At 45.7% G+C, this 13828-nt stretch overlaps 1 protein-coding gene across 1 annotated transcript in view; it reads left to right on the top strand.

Moving 5' to 3' along the window:
* PIK3AP1 (phosphoinositide-3-kinase adaptor protein 1) overlaps positions 1 to 13470 on the top strand; it is a 129077-nt gene extending 115607 nt beyond the window's left edge. The window contains exons 15-17 of the mRNA XM_083148880.1: positions 7961 to 8031; positions 8112 to 8227; positions 12602 to 13470. Of these exons, the coding sequence (XP_083005006.1) occupies positions 7961 to 8031; positions 8112 to 8227; positions 12602 to 12659 (245 nt within the window). The 3' untranslated portion in view covers positions 12660 to 13470. The remainder of the gene's footprint in view (positions 1 to 7960; positions 8032 to 8111; positions 8228 to 12601) is intronic.
* Positions 13471 to 13828: the final 358 nt, after the last annotated feature.

Here is a 13828-nt window from a genome sequence, read left to right as displayed (position 1 = left end):
TGTGGTCTATACCTCTCTCCCACCACCGACCACTGTTGCCCCCGTGGTCTCTACCTCTCTCCCACCTAGTTGCAGCTGTCTCCCCACCCCCCCTGTGGTCTCTACATCTCACCCACACAGCCACTATTGTCGCCACCCCGTTGTTCTCAGCCTGACTGCAGTGTCTCACTCCCCTCCGTCTGCTATCCCCACTACCTGGCTGCTACATCTCTTCCACCCAGCAGCGGCTATGTATCTGTGTGTGATCATGAGTGTGTGTCAGTGTGCGTTTCTCAGTGTCTGTGTCTCTGCATCCATGTATCAACGTCTGTGTGTCGGCTTAATCTTTGCATCTGTCAGTGCAGGTGTGACAGCTTATGTGTGTCAGCTCCTACATGTTAATGTCAGCATATGTCTGCATGTCAGCGTCCATCTCTCTGTGTTAACATCATTGTATAAGGATCTGTCAGTGTGTCAGCATAATTGTGTCACACACAAATGCTAACACAATGATGTTGTGTGTCAGTTTGTCAGCTTCGTTGTTTCTTCACTTCATAATAAAAAATATATGCAGTGTGCATAGGAATTTGTTCATAGTTTTTGTTTTTACTATTGTCCGGCCCTCCAATGGTCTGAGGTACAGTGAACTGGCCCCCGATTTAAAAAGTTTGAGGACCCCTGATTTAGGGGATCTGTCTTGGTGAACTGGTGTCAGTGCAAAGGTTTCCTAGCCTTGTGCAGTTGGAGACTCCTGGCTTACTCCTGTCTTCTGCAGCCTACTCTTCAGTCCTCCCTGTTTACTGACTCCAGGATCCCTGACCTCTCGCTGCCTTCCAGGGCATCACCTGTGGATCTCGTGGAGATTACCCGTGGGGCTCTTGCCTACTGTGGACCCTGCCGGCTTCTGTTGCACCGTCTTCCGGGATTTACAGCTCCTTAAAGTCATCCAGTCACAGTCCTCTCCATAAACTCCGGCTCCATCGTTCATTTCTTCCAGTGTGTTTTTCGTGAGTGATACAAGAATTATTGTATTTATTATTATTCTCCAAAGACTTTGCTCAGAGACAGTATTGGGACTTTTTCTTATTTGCCTTATGTCAAGCCATTATTGAATAAGAAGATTTGATTTCCTTTATGAACCCGTCTATAATAAAACCAGCTCGCTTTAACCCTAACTCGTCTGGTCCTAAAGTAATTCCTGTGCACCACACGATCCAAACTAGTCCTCCATCTGTGACAGTTTGCACTGACCCAATGGAATCGAGTGGTGGCCAGGGGTTACCAGCAGACCTTCTTCAAAGGATCGTAGGACGTCTGGAACAATTAGAGTCTTCCCAACGGCAGGTGACTCAATTCCTGCAGACCCTTACACCCCCCCAGCCGGCAGCACCTGTCTCTCCAGCTGCATCCACAGCAGCCGCTCCTGCCTCTTCCGTGGCCGGGCCTCCGCCTGTGAGCACGTCAAGTCATCTTCATCTGCCCACACCTAATAAGTTTGATGGGTCACCAAAGGCCTGCAGAGGATTCCTTAACCAGTGCGACGTCCACTTCACCCTCCAGTCCTCCAGCTTCCCCACACCCAAATCACAAGTCGCCTACATTGTTTCCCTTCTGACCGGACCAGCCCTAGATTGGGTGTCACCTTTATGGGAGAGATCCGACCCATTGTTATCCGACTACTCAGGATTCATCTCCACATTTCGCCGAATCTTTGATGAGCCTGGGAGAGTATCGTCAGCAGCATCCGAAATCCTGAGGGTGCGCCAGGGTAACCGTCCCGTAAGTCAGTATGTAATACAATTTCAGACTCTGGCCTCTGAGCTAAGCTGGAATGAAGAGGCGCTCCTATCAGCCTTCTGGAACGGCCTGTCTGGTCGACTGAAGGACGAGCTCACTACCCGTGATACTCCCACCACCTTGGATGAGCTAATATCCCTCTGCAATAAGGTAGATCTACGGCTCCAAGAACGGCAGATGGAGAGAAGTCGATCAGATCGCCTCAGATTTCGTCCCTCCTCCAGTACACCGGCACCAAAACCAACCTTGTCTCCTGGCCTTCCACCAGAGGAGCCCATGCAAGTAAACCGGTTCCGACTATCTCCTGAAGAGAGGGCTCGCCGAAGAAAGGAGAACCTGTGTCTGTATTGTGGGTCCCCGGCTCACTTAATCTCTTCCTGCCCTCGGCGGCCGGGAAACGATCTGTCCTAATCGGCAAAGGAGAGGCCAGGTTGGGAGTATTAAGTACCTCTCCTACTACATCAGAGTCCATAATCCTCGTCCAGCTCACACTTCCTGAAGGCACGGTTCCTGTAAAGGCACTACTTGACTCTGGGGCTGCGGGCAACTTCCTTTCGGCCAAATTTATTGCTCAGTATTCTCTTCCAGTTTTTCCCTTGGAACAACCATTATTCTTAACAGCAGTTGACGGCAGCCGGATTCCCCAGGGACAGATTACCCACCAAACGGGTCCGCTATCCCTTCAAATAGGACTTCTTCATAAAGAGACTACAGAATTTCTCGTTATTCCAAAATCTTCCCATGTCCTTGTATTAGGAATGCCATGGCTAATCAAACATAATCCACGTATCCACTGGGGTACCATGGAGATCGAGTGCTGGGGTACCAATTGTTTTGCCTCCTGCCTTCCTCAAGTTTTGCCACTCCACCAGACCCGGTCAGATGACCCCATCGCTTCGTTGCCTCCACAGTATTCGTCTTTCAGAGATGTCTTTAGTAAGGGAGGCGCGGACGCTCTCCCCCCTCATCGCAGTTGGGACTGCCCCATCGAGCTAATTCCCGGGAAGACTCCTCCCAGGGGCCGTACCTACCCCTTATCCATTCCAGAGACTGAAGCGATGTCTACATATATCCGAGAGAACCTACAAAAAGGCTTCATTCGTCCTTCCACCTCTCCTGCGGGTGCGGGGTTCTTTTTTGTAAAAAAAAAGATGGCTCCTTACGGCCCTGCATCGACTACCGTGGGTTGAATGACATCACGATTAAAAATCGCTACCCCCTTCCACTTATCACCGAGCTGTTCGACAAAGTCAAGGGGGCAGTAGTCTTCACCAAACTGGACCTACGCGGGGCCTACAACCTCATCCGGATCCGTTCGGGGGATGAATGGAAGACAGCCTTCAATACCCGTGACGGGCATTATGAATACCTGGTGATGCCCTTCGGGTTATGCAATGCGCCCGCTGTCTTCCAACAGTTTGTCAATGACATATTCCGGGACATGCTGTATCATTCGCTTGTAGTCTACCTCGACGACATCCTCATTTTTTCTTCTGATCTTTCTTCTCACCAACAGACGGTCAAGGAAGTCCTCTCTCGACTTCGAAAAAATCATCTTTTTTGCAAGCTTGAAAAATGTGTTTTCGAGGTGTCTACAATCCCTTTTTTAGGCCATATTCTTTCCAGCACAGGCATCGAGATGGACCCCATCAAAGTCAAAGCCGTCCAAGACTGGACCATGCCAACCACCCTGAAGGGAATTCAAAGATTTTTAGGCTTCTCCAATTATTATCGTCGCTTCATTCGGGACTTCTCCTCCATTGCCGCTCCTCTCACAGCTCTCACTCGGAAAGGTGCAGATCCCGCTCACTGGCCTCCAGCCGCAGTTCAGTCTTTTCAACTTCTAAAGCATGCATTCACCACCGCACCCATTCTTCTTCAACCAGATACCACCAAGCCTTTTTTTTTAGAAGTCGATGCTTCCGCTGATGGAGTTGGAGCTATTCTTTCCCAGAGAGGGGAGAGTCAGGAACTTTCTCCATGTGCATACTTCTCTAAAAAATTCCTTCCCGCAGAAAGAAACTACCCAATTGGAGAGCAAGAACTTTTAGCTATTAAACTGGCCTTTGAGGAATGGCGGTATCTCCTTGAGGGGGCACAGCATCGAGTCACAGTATATTCTGATCATAAAAATCTCTCTTTTTTACGTAATGTACAGTGTCTTACCTCCCGACAGGCTCGCTGGTCTATGTTTTTTGAGCGCTTCAATTTTCAAATCATTTATCGCCCCGGTGCTCAAAACCAGAAGGCAGATGCGCTGTCCCGATCATTCGATTCCTCTACAGCAGATTCCTCTCGGTGTCAGGCAATACTAAACCCAACCGTCTTCGCCCAAACCAATGTCACCCCCATACCACCTCCGGGAAAGACTTTCGTTCCTGCAGAATTGCGAGAGAAGATCCTGACATGGGCTCACTCTATACGCCTCCGAGGTCATCCAGGTACTCAAAAGACACTTTCTTTTCTTCAGCGATCCTACTGGTGGCCATCCATGCGAGTAGACGTCTGCAATTACATCTCTTCTTGTCCTCAGTGTGCACAGCATAAAACATCCAGAACAGCTCCAACAGGTCCTCTGCGCCCACTACCCATTCCGAGACGTCCTTGGACACATCTGTCCATGGATTTCATTTCAGAGCTGCCACCTTCCAAGGGACATACAGTGATATGGGTGGTGGTCGATCGATTTTCGAAAATGGCCCACTTCATTCCTCTAAAGTCGCTTCCATCGGCCCCAGTATTGGCCCAACTTTTTATTCTTCACATCTTCAAGTTACATGGTCTTCCTACAGAGATAGTATCAGACCGAGGAGTGCAATTCATCGCCAAATTCTGGAGGTCCTTGTGTTCTTCCCTACAAATCAAATTAAAGTTTTCTTCTGCCTACCACCCACAAACCAATGGACAGACTGAACGAGTCAATCAAGACTTGGAGGCCTTCCTCCGCTTGTACATCTCTTCTGCACAAGATGATTGGGTAGACCTGCTCCCATGGGCAGAATTTGCTCACAATGACTCTTACCATTCCTCTACTGGAATCACCCCCTTCTTTACTGTCTTTGGTCAACATCCTCGTGCTCCGGAGTTCGCAAGTCTCCCTGCAGTAGAAGTTCCAGCTGCAGACTCCTTCCTACATCAGTCTTCAAAGATCTGGTCTGGCGTTCATCAGTCCCTTCGAAAGGCCTCTATCCGCTATAAAAAGTTTGCTGATAAGAGAAGGAAAGCAGCTCCTCGCTTAAAGGTCGGAGATCTAGTCTGGTTGTCCTCCCGTAACCTCCGGCTTCGATTACCTTCCATGAAACTGGCCCCGCGCTTCATTGGTCCCTTCCCGATTATCCGAGTCATCAATCCTGTAGCATATAAACTGAAATTACCATCTTCTATGAAGATCTCCAACTCTTTTCATGTTTCTCTTTTAAAGCCTCTACGACTGAATCCCTACCATCCTAAACCACCCAAGACACCCCCAGTCTCTACTGAGAAAGATGCGGAGTTTGAGGTAAAAAAGGTTCTGGACTGTCGCAGTCATCGAGGTCGTTTACAGTATCTAGTGGAATGGTCCGGATATGGTCCAGAGGAGAATTCCTGGGTTGACTCCATCGATCTACATGCTCCAAGCCTGGTCAGACAGTTCCTCCGGAAGAATCCTCTCAAGACTCGAAGGTACCTTGCTGGCACCCAAAAAGGGGGGGGTACTGTCACGGTCGGCCGCAGCAGCACACGGCGGGTTCGATACTCATCCCTCCGTGCCCGCCGCCGCCTGTCCGTTCTGGGCCTCCGGAGCGGGTCTCTTGCTGGTTCCAGGTCTGTTGGGAAGTGTGGCTTACAGGGGCGGTTTCCTGTGAGTGCTAGGGGAGTTCAGACTGGGGCGGCACCGGGAGGCCGGCGCCGCCATCTTGGATGTGGGCAAAATGCAGATTGGACGCCAGGTTAAAGGTTTCCTCCTTCTCTGCCCTAATTAACCAATGACAGCCGCCCACTATGTATTTAGGGGATCTGTCTTGGTGAACTGGTGTCAGTGCAAAGGTTTCCTAGCCTTGTACAGTTGGAGACTCCTGGCTTACTCCTGTCTTCTGCAGCCTACTCTTCAGTCCTCCCTGTTTACTGACTCCAGGATCCCTGACCTCTCGCTGCCTTCCAGGGCATCACCTGTGGATCTCGTGGAGATTACCCGTGGGGCTCTTGCCTACTGTGGACCCTGCCGGCTTCTGTTGCACCGTCTTCCGGGATTTACAGCTCCTTAAAGTCATCCAGTCACAGTCCTCTCCATAAACTCCGGCTCCATCGTTCATTTCTTCCAGTGTGTTTTTCGTGAGTGATACAAGAATTATTGTATTTATTATTATTCTCCAAAGACTTTGCTCAGAGACAGTATTGGGACTTTTTCTTATTTGCCTTATGTCAAGCCATTATTGAATAAGAAGATTTGATTTCCTTTATGAACCCGTCTATAATAAAACCAGCTCGCTTTAACCCTAACTCGTCTGGTCCTAAAGTAATTCCTGTGCACCACACGATCCAAACTAGTCCTCCATCTGTGACACTGAGGAAACTCTCATGTGTTACGTCGCTAATATCCCCCCTTACTCCACTGTTTGATAACCCTATGTTTCCCCCCGGAGTTGCTAGCTTAGGATTTGAAAAGTGGAAACAACATGGCGTCCATCGGGTGGGCCAGTTATTGGACGGGAACAAGATATTACCCCTTTCAGACTTACAGGAGAAATGGGGGCTACCTCCATCAGAGATTTGGAGATATCTCCAACTTAAACATTTTGTGCAAGGGAGGGATGTACGTGAGGCAGCTGGCCGAGCATTGACACCTTTTGAGGGTATGTGCAGGGAAACAACGCGCCCTTTGCACCTGCTCTCGAGAGGCTACACTCTTCTAATAGAAAATAAATATAATGCATTGCCAACCTATGCCCGGGCTTGGAATAGAGACCTGGGTCTGGAATTAGACGATGAGACTTGGTCGAAAATGTTCCAGGCCACCTTTGTCAGCTCTTTCAGCTACTCTGTAATTGAAACCCAATTTAAGGTTCTTTCACGGTGGTATAGATGTCCACAAACCCTTGCAAGAATGTTTCCTGGTGTAACGAACGCCTGCTGGCGATGTAATGATGGAGTTGGCTCACCCCTGCATATTTGGTGGTCGTGTGGGGCGCTCCGACCTTTTTGGGACCAAGTTATGTCAATTACTAAGATTATAGTGAAATCGGACGTACCTGATAACCCCTCCTTTTGGTTGTTAAACCTATACCCTGGTGCGCTGAGGTCCTACAAAAAATCACTACTAAAGTTTCTGAATGGTGCGGCGAAAGCCGTTATACCGGTACACTGGAGATCTACCTCCCCCCCCACAATTAAAGAATGGTTCGCACGAGTGGATTTATATATGACCATGGAGGACCTGAGGGTACCTCCAGAACGCACCCAGGAGTTTGCGGCGATTTGGCTCCCATGGATGGAGTTTAAATCTACACAGACTTACCAGGCGAATAATTAAATATAGATGGCTATATACGTTTGTGATTACCAACCACAATTCCCTTTACTTCTCTAATTCTTCCCTCTTTTCTTTTCTCTGTATATTCCTTTCCTTAATCTTTTCTGTTTTTTCCCCCATAATATTCTTATGGGCTATTTACATGTATTGTAGTTTGCTTCGAGTTTGCATTATGTGAATCAAAGACTAGATATGCTTTAGAAAAAGATCTCCTGAAACCGATAAAGTAGACACAATATGTTCTTTTATTGTTACACAAGTGGTACAGTTGATATGTACTTTGCATTGAGTATTCCATAATGCTTACATTGGCTGTATGTTTGTACTATTTTCGAAATCAATAAAAAGATATTGAAAAAAAAAAAAAGTCAACATGTATCTAGGTCGACATGGGTCTAAGTCGAGAGGACATTAGGTCGACACAAGCATTTGTTCGACATGGGCAAGGATGACAGTCAAAAGGTCGACATGGGGTTTTTCGACCTAGTGGTGTTGACCCAATGCTTGTCGACCTAGTAGCTGTAGACCTAATGACCGTATCCATTAGACAATTATTTTATGCATTTTGCTTATACAGCCTCTGATTTGTATTTGTGTGTCATAAAAATAGCAATGGTTATTTTATGAAACATGCCAGGGTTTCTCAATTTCTGCTGTACCTATTTTACACAACAGGCAGTGGCAGTAATCGATCTAGTACCAGAAGCACGCTGAGCCTCAGTAGTGGTATCGAAGGAGATAATGAGGTAATTACATGAACGTTTTAGGGTGCAGTAATTAAAAGCATTGTGAAACGTGTCAAAATGATGTGAATTGTTGGTTACAGGACAATGAGATACCAGAGCACCCTCAGCGATACAAACCAAGGCATTCCCTGCCTGAAGAAAGACCCCCACCAAGGCCCCCACGGCCTCCAAAGGTAGAAAACCGAAGCTCCAGAAGGTGAGCCTGCACTCCTGACTCGTACAGTGTATGCATTACACAGTGTGCACTCTCAGAGGTTGGGGCGCCCGGTATCACAGCTGTCTTAGACAAGTGCTGGGGCTTCCTGAGCGGTGACTGGGAGGTGGCTTAACAAATGCATGGAGATGGCCCATCTTAATGGCATATAATGGGAGTGTCACGGTGTGTCTCTCTGAATTGTTTGCATACACAGATCTTTCATTTTGGAGGCCATACACAGATGGTAAATTTGTATAGGGCATAGGGTCGATGCATGTTACGCTGGTGTGACCAAGTGTCCATAGATGCACCAGGTGGTATTACAGTGTATATACCAGGCTCAGGGTGGGCATCTCAGTACTAGCACATTCATACACACTGATATACACCAGGGAAGGGTGTTGTAGTTGCAATTGCATAAAGTCACAGAGGAACAACCACCAAAAGACATGGCCGCATCTGCACCCACCTCTGATTGAGCCCTTTAATTATCATTTTAAGTGCTTCTAGGTTTGATATTATCACAATAAGATTTGTAGTATATTGTGTAAGATCTAATCTATGTAAGGTGTGTAAATATACTGTAGGCATTACATGGAGGTTTCTTTTAAAGCTTGTAACAGGGATTTAATTAAGTTTGTAGATGCTTCTACAATGTTGTTAAGTTTATGCCCATACTATTTATTATTTATTTATTTATTAACAGTTTCTTATATAGCGCATACATATTCCGTAGCGCTTTACAGAGTATAGTTGAACATTCACATCAGTCCCTGCCCCAGTGGAGCTTGCAATCTATATTCCCTACCACATGTACACGCACACAGACATTCTAGGGTTAATTTGTTGGGAGCCAATTAGCCTACCGGTATATTTTTGGATTGTGGGAGGAAACCAGAGTACCCGGAGTAAACCCACGCAAACACGGGGGAATATACAAACTCCGCACAGTTAGGGCCATGGTGGGTATTGAACCCATGACCTCAGCGCTGTGAGGCAGTAATGCTAACCATTACACCATCCGTGATGCCCATACTAGAACCCGAGTATATTTTATGGCTCATTGTAGTGCCAAAGCTTAATTTATGTCCCATACAAATGCCTTCATATGCCCCATAGAAGTACCTTAGTTCATTATATATGCCCCATAGAAGTGCCTTAGTTCATTAGATGCCCCATAGAAGTGCCTTAGTTCATTATATATGCCCCATAGAAGTGCCTTAGTTCATTATATATGCCCCATAGAAGTGCCTTAGTTCATTAGATGCCCCATAGAAGTGCCTTAGTTCATTAGATGCCCCATAGAAGTGCCTTAGTTCATTATATATGCCCCATAGAAGTGCCTTAGTTCATTATATATGCCCCATAGAAGTGCCTTAGTTCATTATATATGCCCCATAGAAGTGCCTTAGTTCATTATATATGCCCCATAGAAGTGCCTTAGTTCATTATATATGCCCCATAGAAGTGCCTTAGTTCATTATATATGCCCCATAGAAGTGCCTTAGTTCATTAGATGCCCATAGACATGCCTTAGTTCATTGTATTACCCATAGAAGTGCCTTAGTTTTTTTATATGACCTATAGACGCCCCTTAGTTCATTATATTTATTTATTATTTATTTATTATACACTATTTATAGTGTACACATTTTCCACAGCACTTTACAGAGAACATTCACATAGAAGTGCCTTAGTTCACATTGTGTCACAATGTACACTAGTTTATATTAGGCCACACAGTTTACCTAGTTAATGTTATGCCACAGGGGGGGGGAATTTACTAATATGAATTCGTAAAAAATAGGTGTATTTGTAGGCAGAAATACACCTACTTTTTACACATTTATATTTTCGGGATTTACAAATACGAATGTCTACACCATCGATAGAATACGACAGGAATCACCATTCAAAAGAATGGTGGTTCCTGATTTACTAAGCAGCCGTATTGATAATACGGCTGCTAATTGGCGTGAAACAGCCATGAAAATACGGCAGGAAAATACACGTTATTTTCCTGTCGTATTTGCTTTAAGCCTGCTCGGATCAGTCAGATCCGTGCAGGCTGTAGTGTAAAAAAAAAAATAGAAAAAAAACCAGAGTGGGTTCCCCCCCACAGCTGTAACCTGCACCAGGCTGAAAGAGCCGGGGCCGGTAATTAAAAATCAGGGAACCCGACAAATAGGGGTTCCCCGATTTTTAACAACCAGCCCCAGGCTCCAGGTCCGGGGCTGGTTCCCAAAATACGGGGGACAAAATGACTAGGGGTCCCCCGTATTTTAAGAACCAGCCCCAGGCCAAACCAGCCAGCAGGGTAATGTCACAGCCGGGGGACACTTATTATATAAGGTCCCGCGGCCAAAACATTCACCCTACCAACCAGTCAGCCTGGCCAGGGGCCCTGGGGGTAGGTCCGCCATAGTCCAGGTATTCTTCATGCTGCCGGCGCTCCCCGCACTCTCCGCATCGGACTGAGGAGAGACGCAGAGATATTTCATACTCTGCGCCTCTTCTCAGGATGATTTCTAATCAGGAGCCGACTTTCTTGGCTCCTGATTGGCCGCTAGGTGGCCAATAGAATCATTCTGAGAAGAGGCGCAGAGTATGAAATATCTCTGCGTCTCTCCTCAGTCTGATGTGGAGAGTGCGGGGAGCGCCGGCAGCATGAAGAATACCTGGACTACGGCGGACCAAGAGAAGACATCTTCACCACAGGACCAGGTGAGTAGGATTTCCTTCCACAGCTCCACCATGGATTAGTTCGGACCCGGACCGCCGACATGGACCTGGAGGACGACACCGGACACCAGGACAGAGGGCTACCTATGGGATCAAGATAGGTAAGTATCAGTATGTGTGTGTTATGTATGTATTAAAGTTTTATTTTTCTAATGTGTCAGTGTGTATTTATTCTACTATTTTTATTACTGTGGTACTACAAGTGCCAGCGGGCCCTTTAATGCCCCGCAGGCTGGGACTTGTGGTTCTCCAAGTCCCAGCTTGCGGGGGAGGCTTGCTGGGACTCATAGTTCCATGGTTTTAAACAATAGTTTTTCATCTATTCTTTTACACAGAATCAGCCCAGTGGCCACCGCACAGGGCCACCGGGGACAGCACCAGGCTTCAGCCTGGTCAGGTAAGTCCTGGAGGGGGGGGACCCCTTTATTGGGGGGGTCCCCACTCCCCCAGGGCCCCTGGCAAGGCTGACTGGTCAGTAGGGTGATGTTTTGGCCGCGGGACCTTATATAATAAGTGTCCCCCGGCTGTGACATTACCCTGCTGGCTGGTTTGGCCTGGGGCTGGTTCTTAAAATACGGGGGACCCCTAGTCATTTTGTCCCCCGTATTTTGGGAACCAGCCCCGGACCTGGAGCCTGGGGCTGGTTGTAAAAAATCGGGGAACCCCTATTTGTCGGGTTCCCTGATTTTTTATTACCGGCCCCGGCTCTTTCAGCCTGGTGCTGGTTACAGCTGTGGGGGGGGGACCCCATGCTGGTTTTTTATTTATTTATTTTTTCTATTTTTTTTTTACACCTTGCAGCCTGCACGGATCTGACTGATCCGTGCAGGCTGCCTGAAAAATTCGTATTAGCGGCCGTATATATGGCCAGCTAATACGAATTAGTACGACATCGGAGGGTTATAAAGCAGTCGTATTTGACTGCTTTGTAAATTCCCCTCCGGAACATGACTGTGCATACGGTTGAAACAGTCGTATGCAGTCGTAGGGAAAATACTAATACGAAAAACTAGGTTTTTCATATTAGTAAATTTCCCCCAGGGTCCCTAGTACAGTGTCCATAGTATACATTATTCCACATTGTACTGCTGGGCATGTTCACATTGTGCCCAGTTCTTATTATGCCACATCTTAGTGCCCTCCGTCCACATTGTCACACTGTGACCCTGATCAGATATGCAAAATTTAGTGTACCCAAATCATATTATGTCATATTGTATTGCCCGAGTTCACATTATGCACCCCCCCCCCCCCACACACACACACACACACACACACACACTGATCAGCCTATGACATCAATGCTCATATAAATGCAGAAAATTGACTATGCAGTGAAACCAGGATTTTGTTTATATTTTGGTACACTTACAGCTTTTGTGGAACTACATTTTGACATGGATAGTTGGGCTTTCTGGAATGTGCATTTCCATAACCATTTTACACCACCATCTTGTTACAGCCTGATTTTAATCTAACTTGGTTGGATGTAATTTAATGATAGTGTTTATAGATAAATTAGTTTATAGTTCTCTTTTAAAAATTAATTTATTGTGCATAGTACAGTTTCAATTTGATTTTTGTTGCAGCAAAATTAGTTACACCTCTTCCCTTTGTTTTTTTACCTCCTAGATCTCAATCTACTTCTGGCAATTGGAATGCACCTCCAGTGCCTCCTAGGGGCCGATAATATGCATTGCTGTCGGTGGCACAGTGATTATATGTTTTTTTAAATAAAGAATGTACAGTGGATAAAAGACTCTTCGGTTTTATGGCAATTAAACCTGTGTTAGACGGTGGAAGTATGACAACATTTTGACGTTATTTGCCGGACATCAGTGACTAACCATATGAGCCGAGTCTGAAGTATTTGATGCTTATGCTATCGACTTCCTTCTTCTATTCTAGCTGATATTGATAAAACCACCAGTCAGCCTGGAACCAATTAATTAAACTTAAGCATCAAGTATCATTATCCAACTGTTCCTGAAAATAAGTCAACATGTGCCAGGCTTTTATCACTGATCCTTTGTTAAAGATAAGATGTGAAGATAATGTTACTGTACTCCTGACAGTCGTCCTTTAAAACTGAGAATTGGATTCAAAGAGTAGATTTGACGTCTTCTGAGTAATACCAGAGTATTTATTAGGTGGAACTGTTCAGTAATTGTGGAACCAGTGATGGCTACCAGAAAGAACACATCAATTTTGACTCATATTTTTTTTTCTTTTTGTTATCACTTCCATAATTTTATTCTACAATCATGGAGCACAATTCAAACTGCGTAACTCCAACCAAAAGCTGAATGATGGCAATATGGTGCCATGGATATCAAATGTATTTTTATAGATGACCTTGTCTATATGACTGTTAAATAATACATGCCTATAATGCATTCTTTCTTGAGAAATAATTTTAAATCCACTAATACAAGTGATGTTGTGAATTGTTGCACTATGGCCCTTATTCAGATCTGATCGCAGTACAAAATTGTTCTCAAAATGGGCAAAACCATGTGCACTGCAGGTGGGGAAGATGTAACATGTGCAGAGAGAGTTACATTTAGGTGGGATATCTTGAAGACTAAAATCTAAATTGCAGTGTAAAAATAATGCAGCTAGTATTTACTCTGCACAGAAACAAAATAACTCACACAAATCTAATGGCCCCCATACATCAGCAATCACAATTAATAGCTTCTCAGATCCAGTGATTTTTCCCCCCAGATAAATGGTTTCTTCAATCTATTTGACTTGCCCACACATTACAGATTTGTTTCAGTGATCGGCAGATTTTTCCTGTTAGAATGCCCACACATACAAAAATGAAACTCCAATAAAACCAGATTTTTAAACATG

This window comes from Crinia signifera, chromosome 6, assembly GCF_055691185.1.
Source record: "Crinia signifera chromosome 6, ASM5569118v1, whole genome shotgun sequence".
Lineage (NCBI taxonomy): Eukaryota > Metazoa > Chordata > Amphibia > Anura > Myobatrachidae > Crinia > Crinia signifera.
Note: the sequence above shows the minus strand (reverse complement) of the source record. Positions and strands in the feature narration are given on the sequence as shown.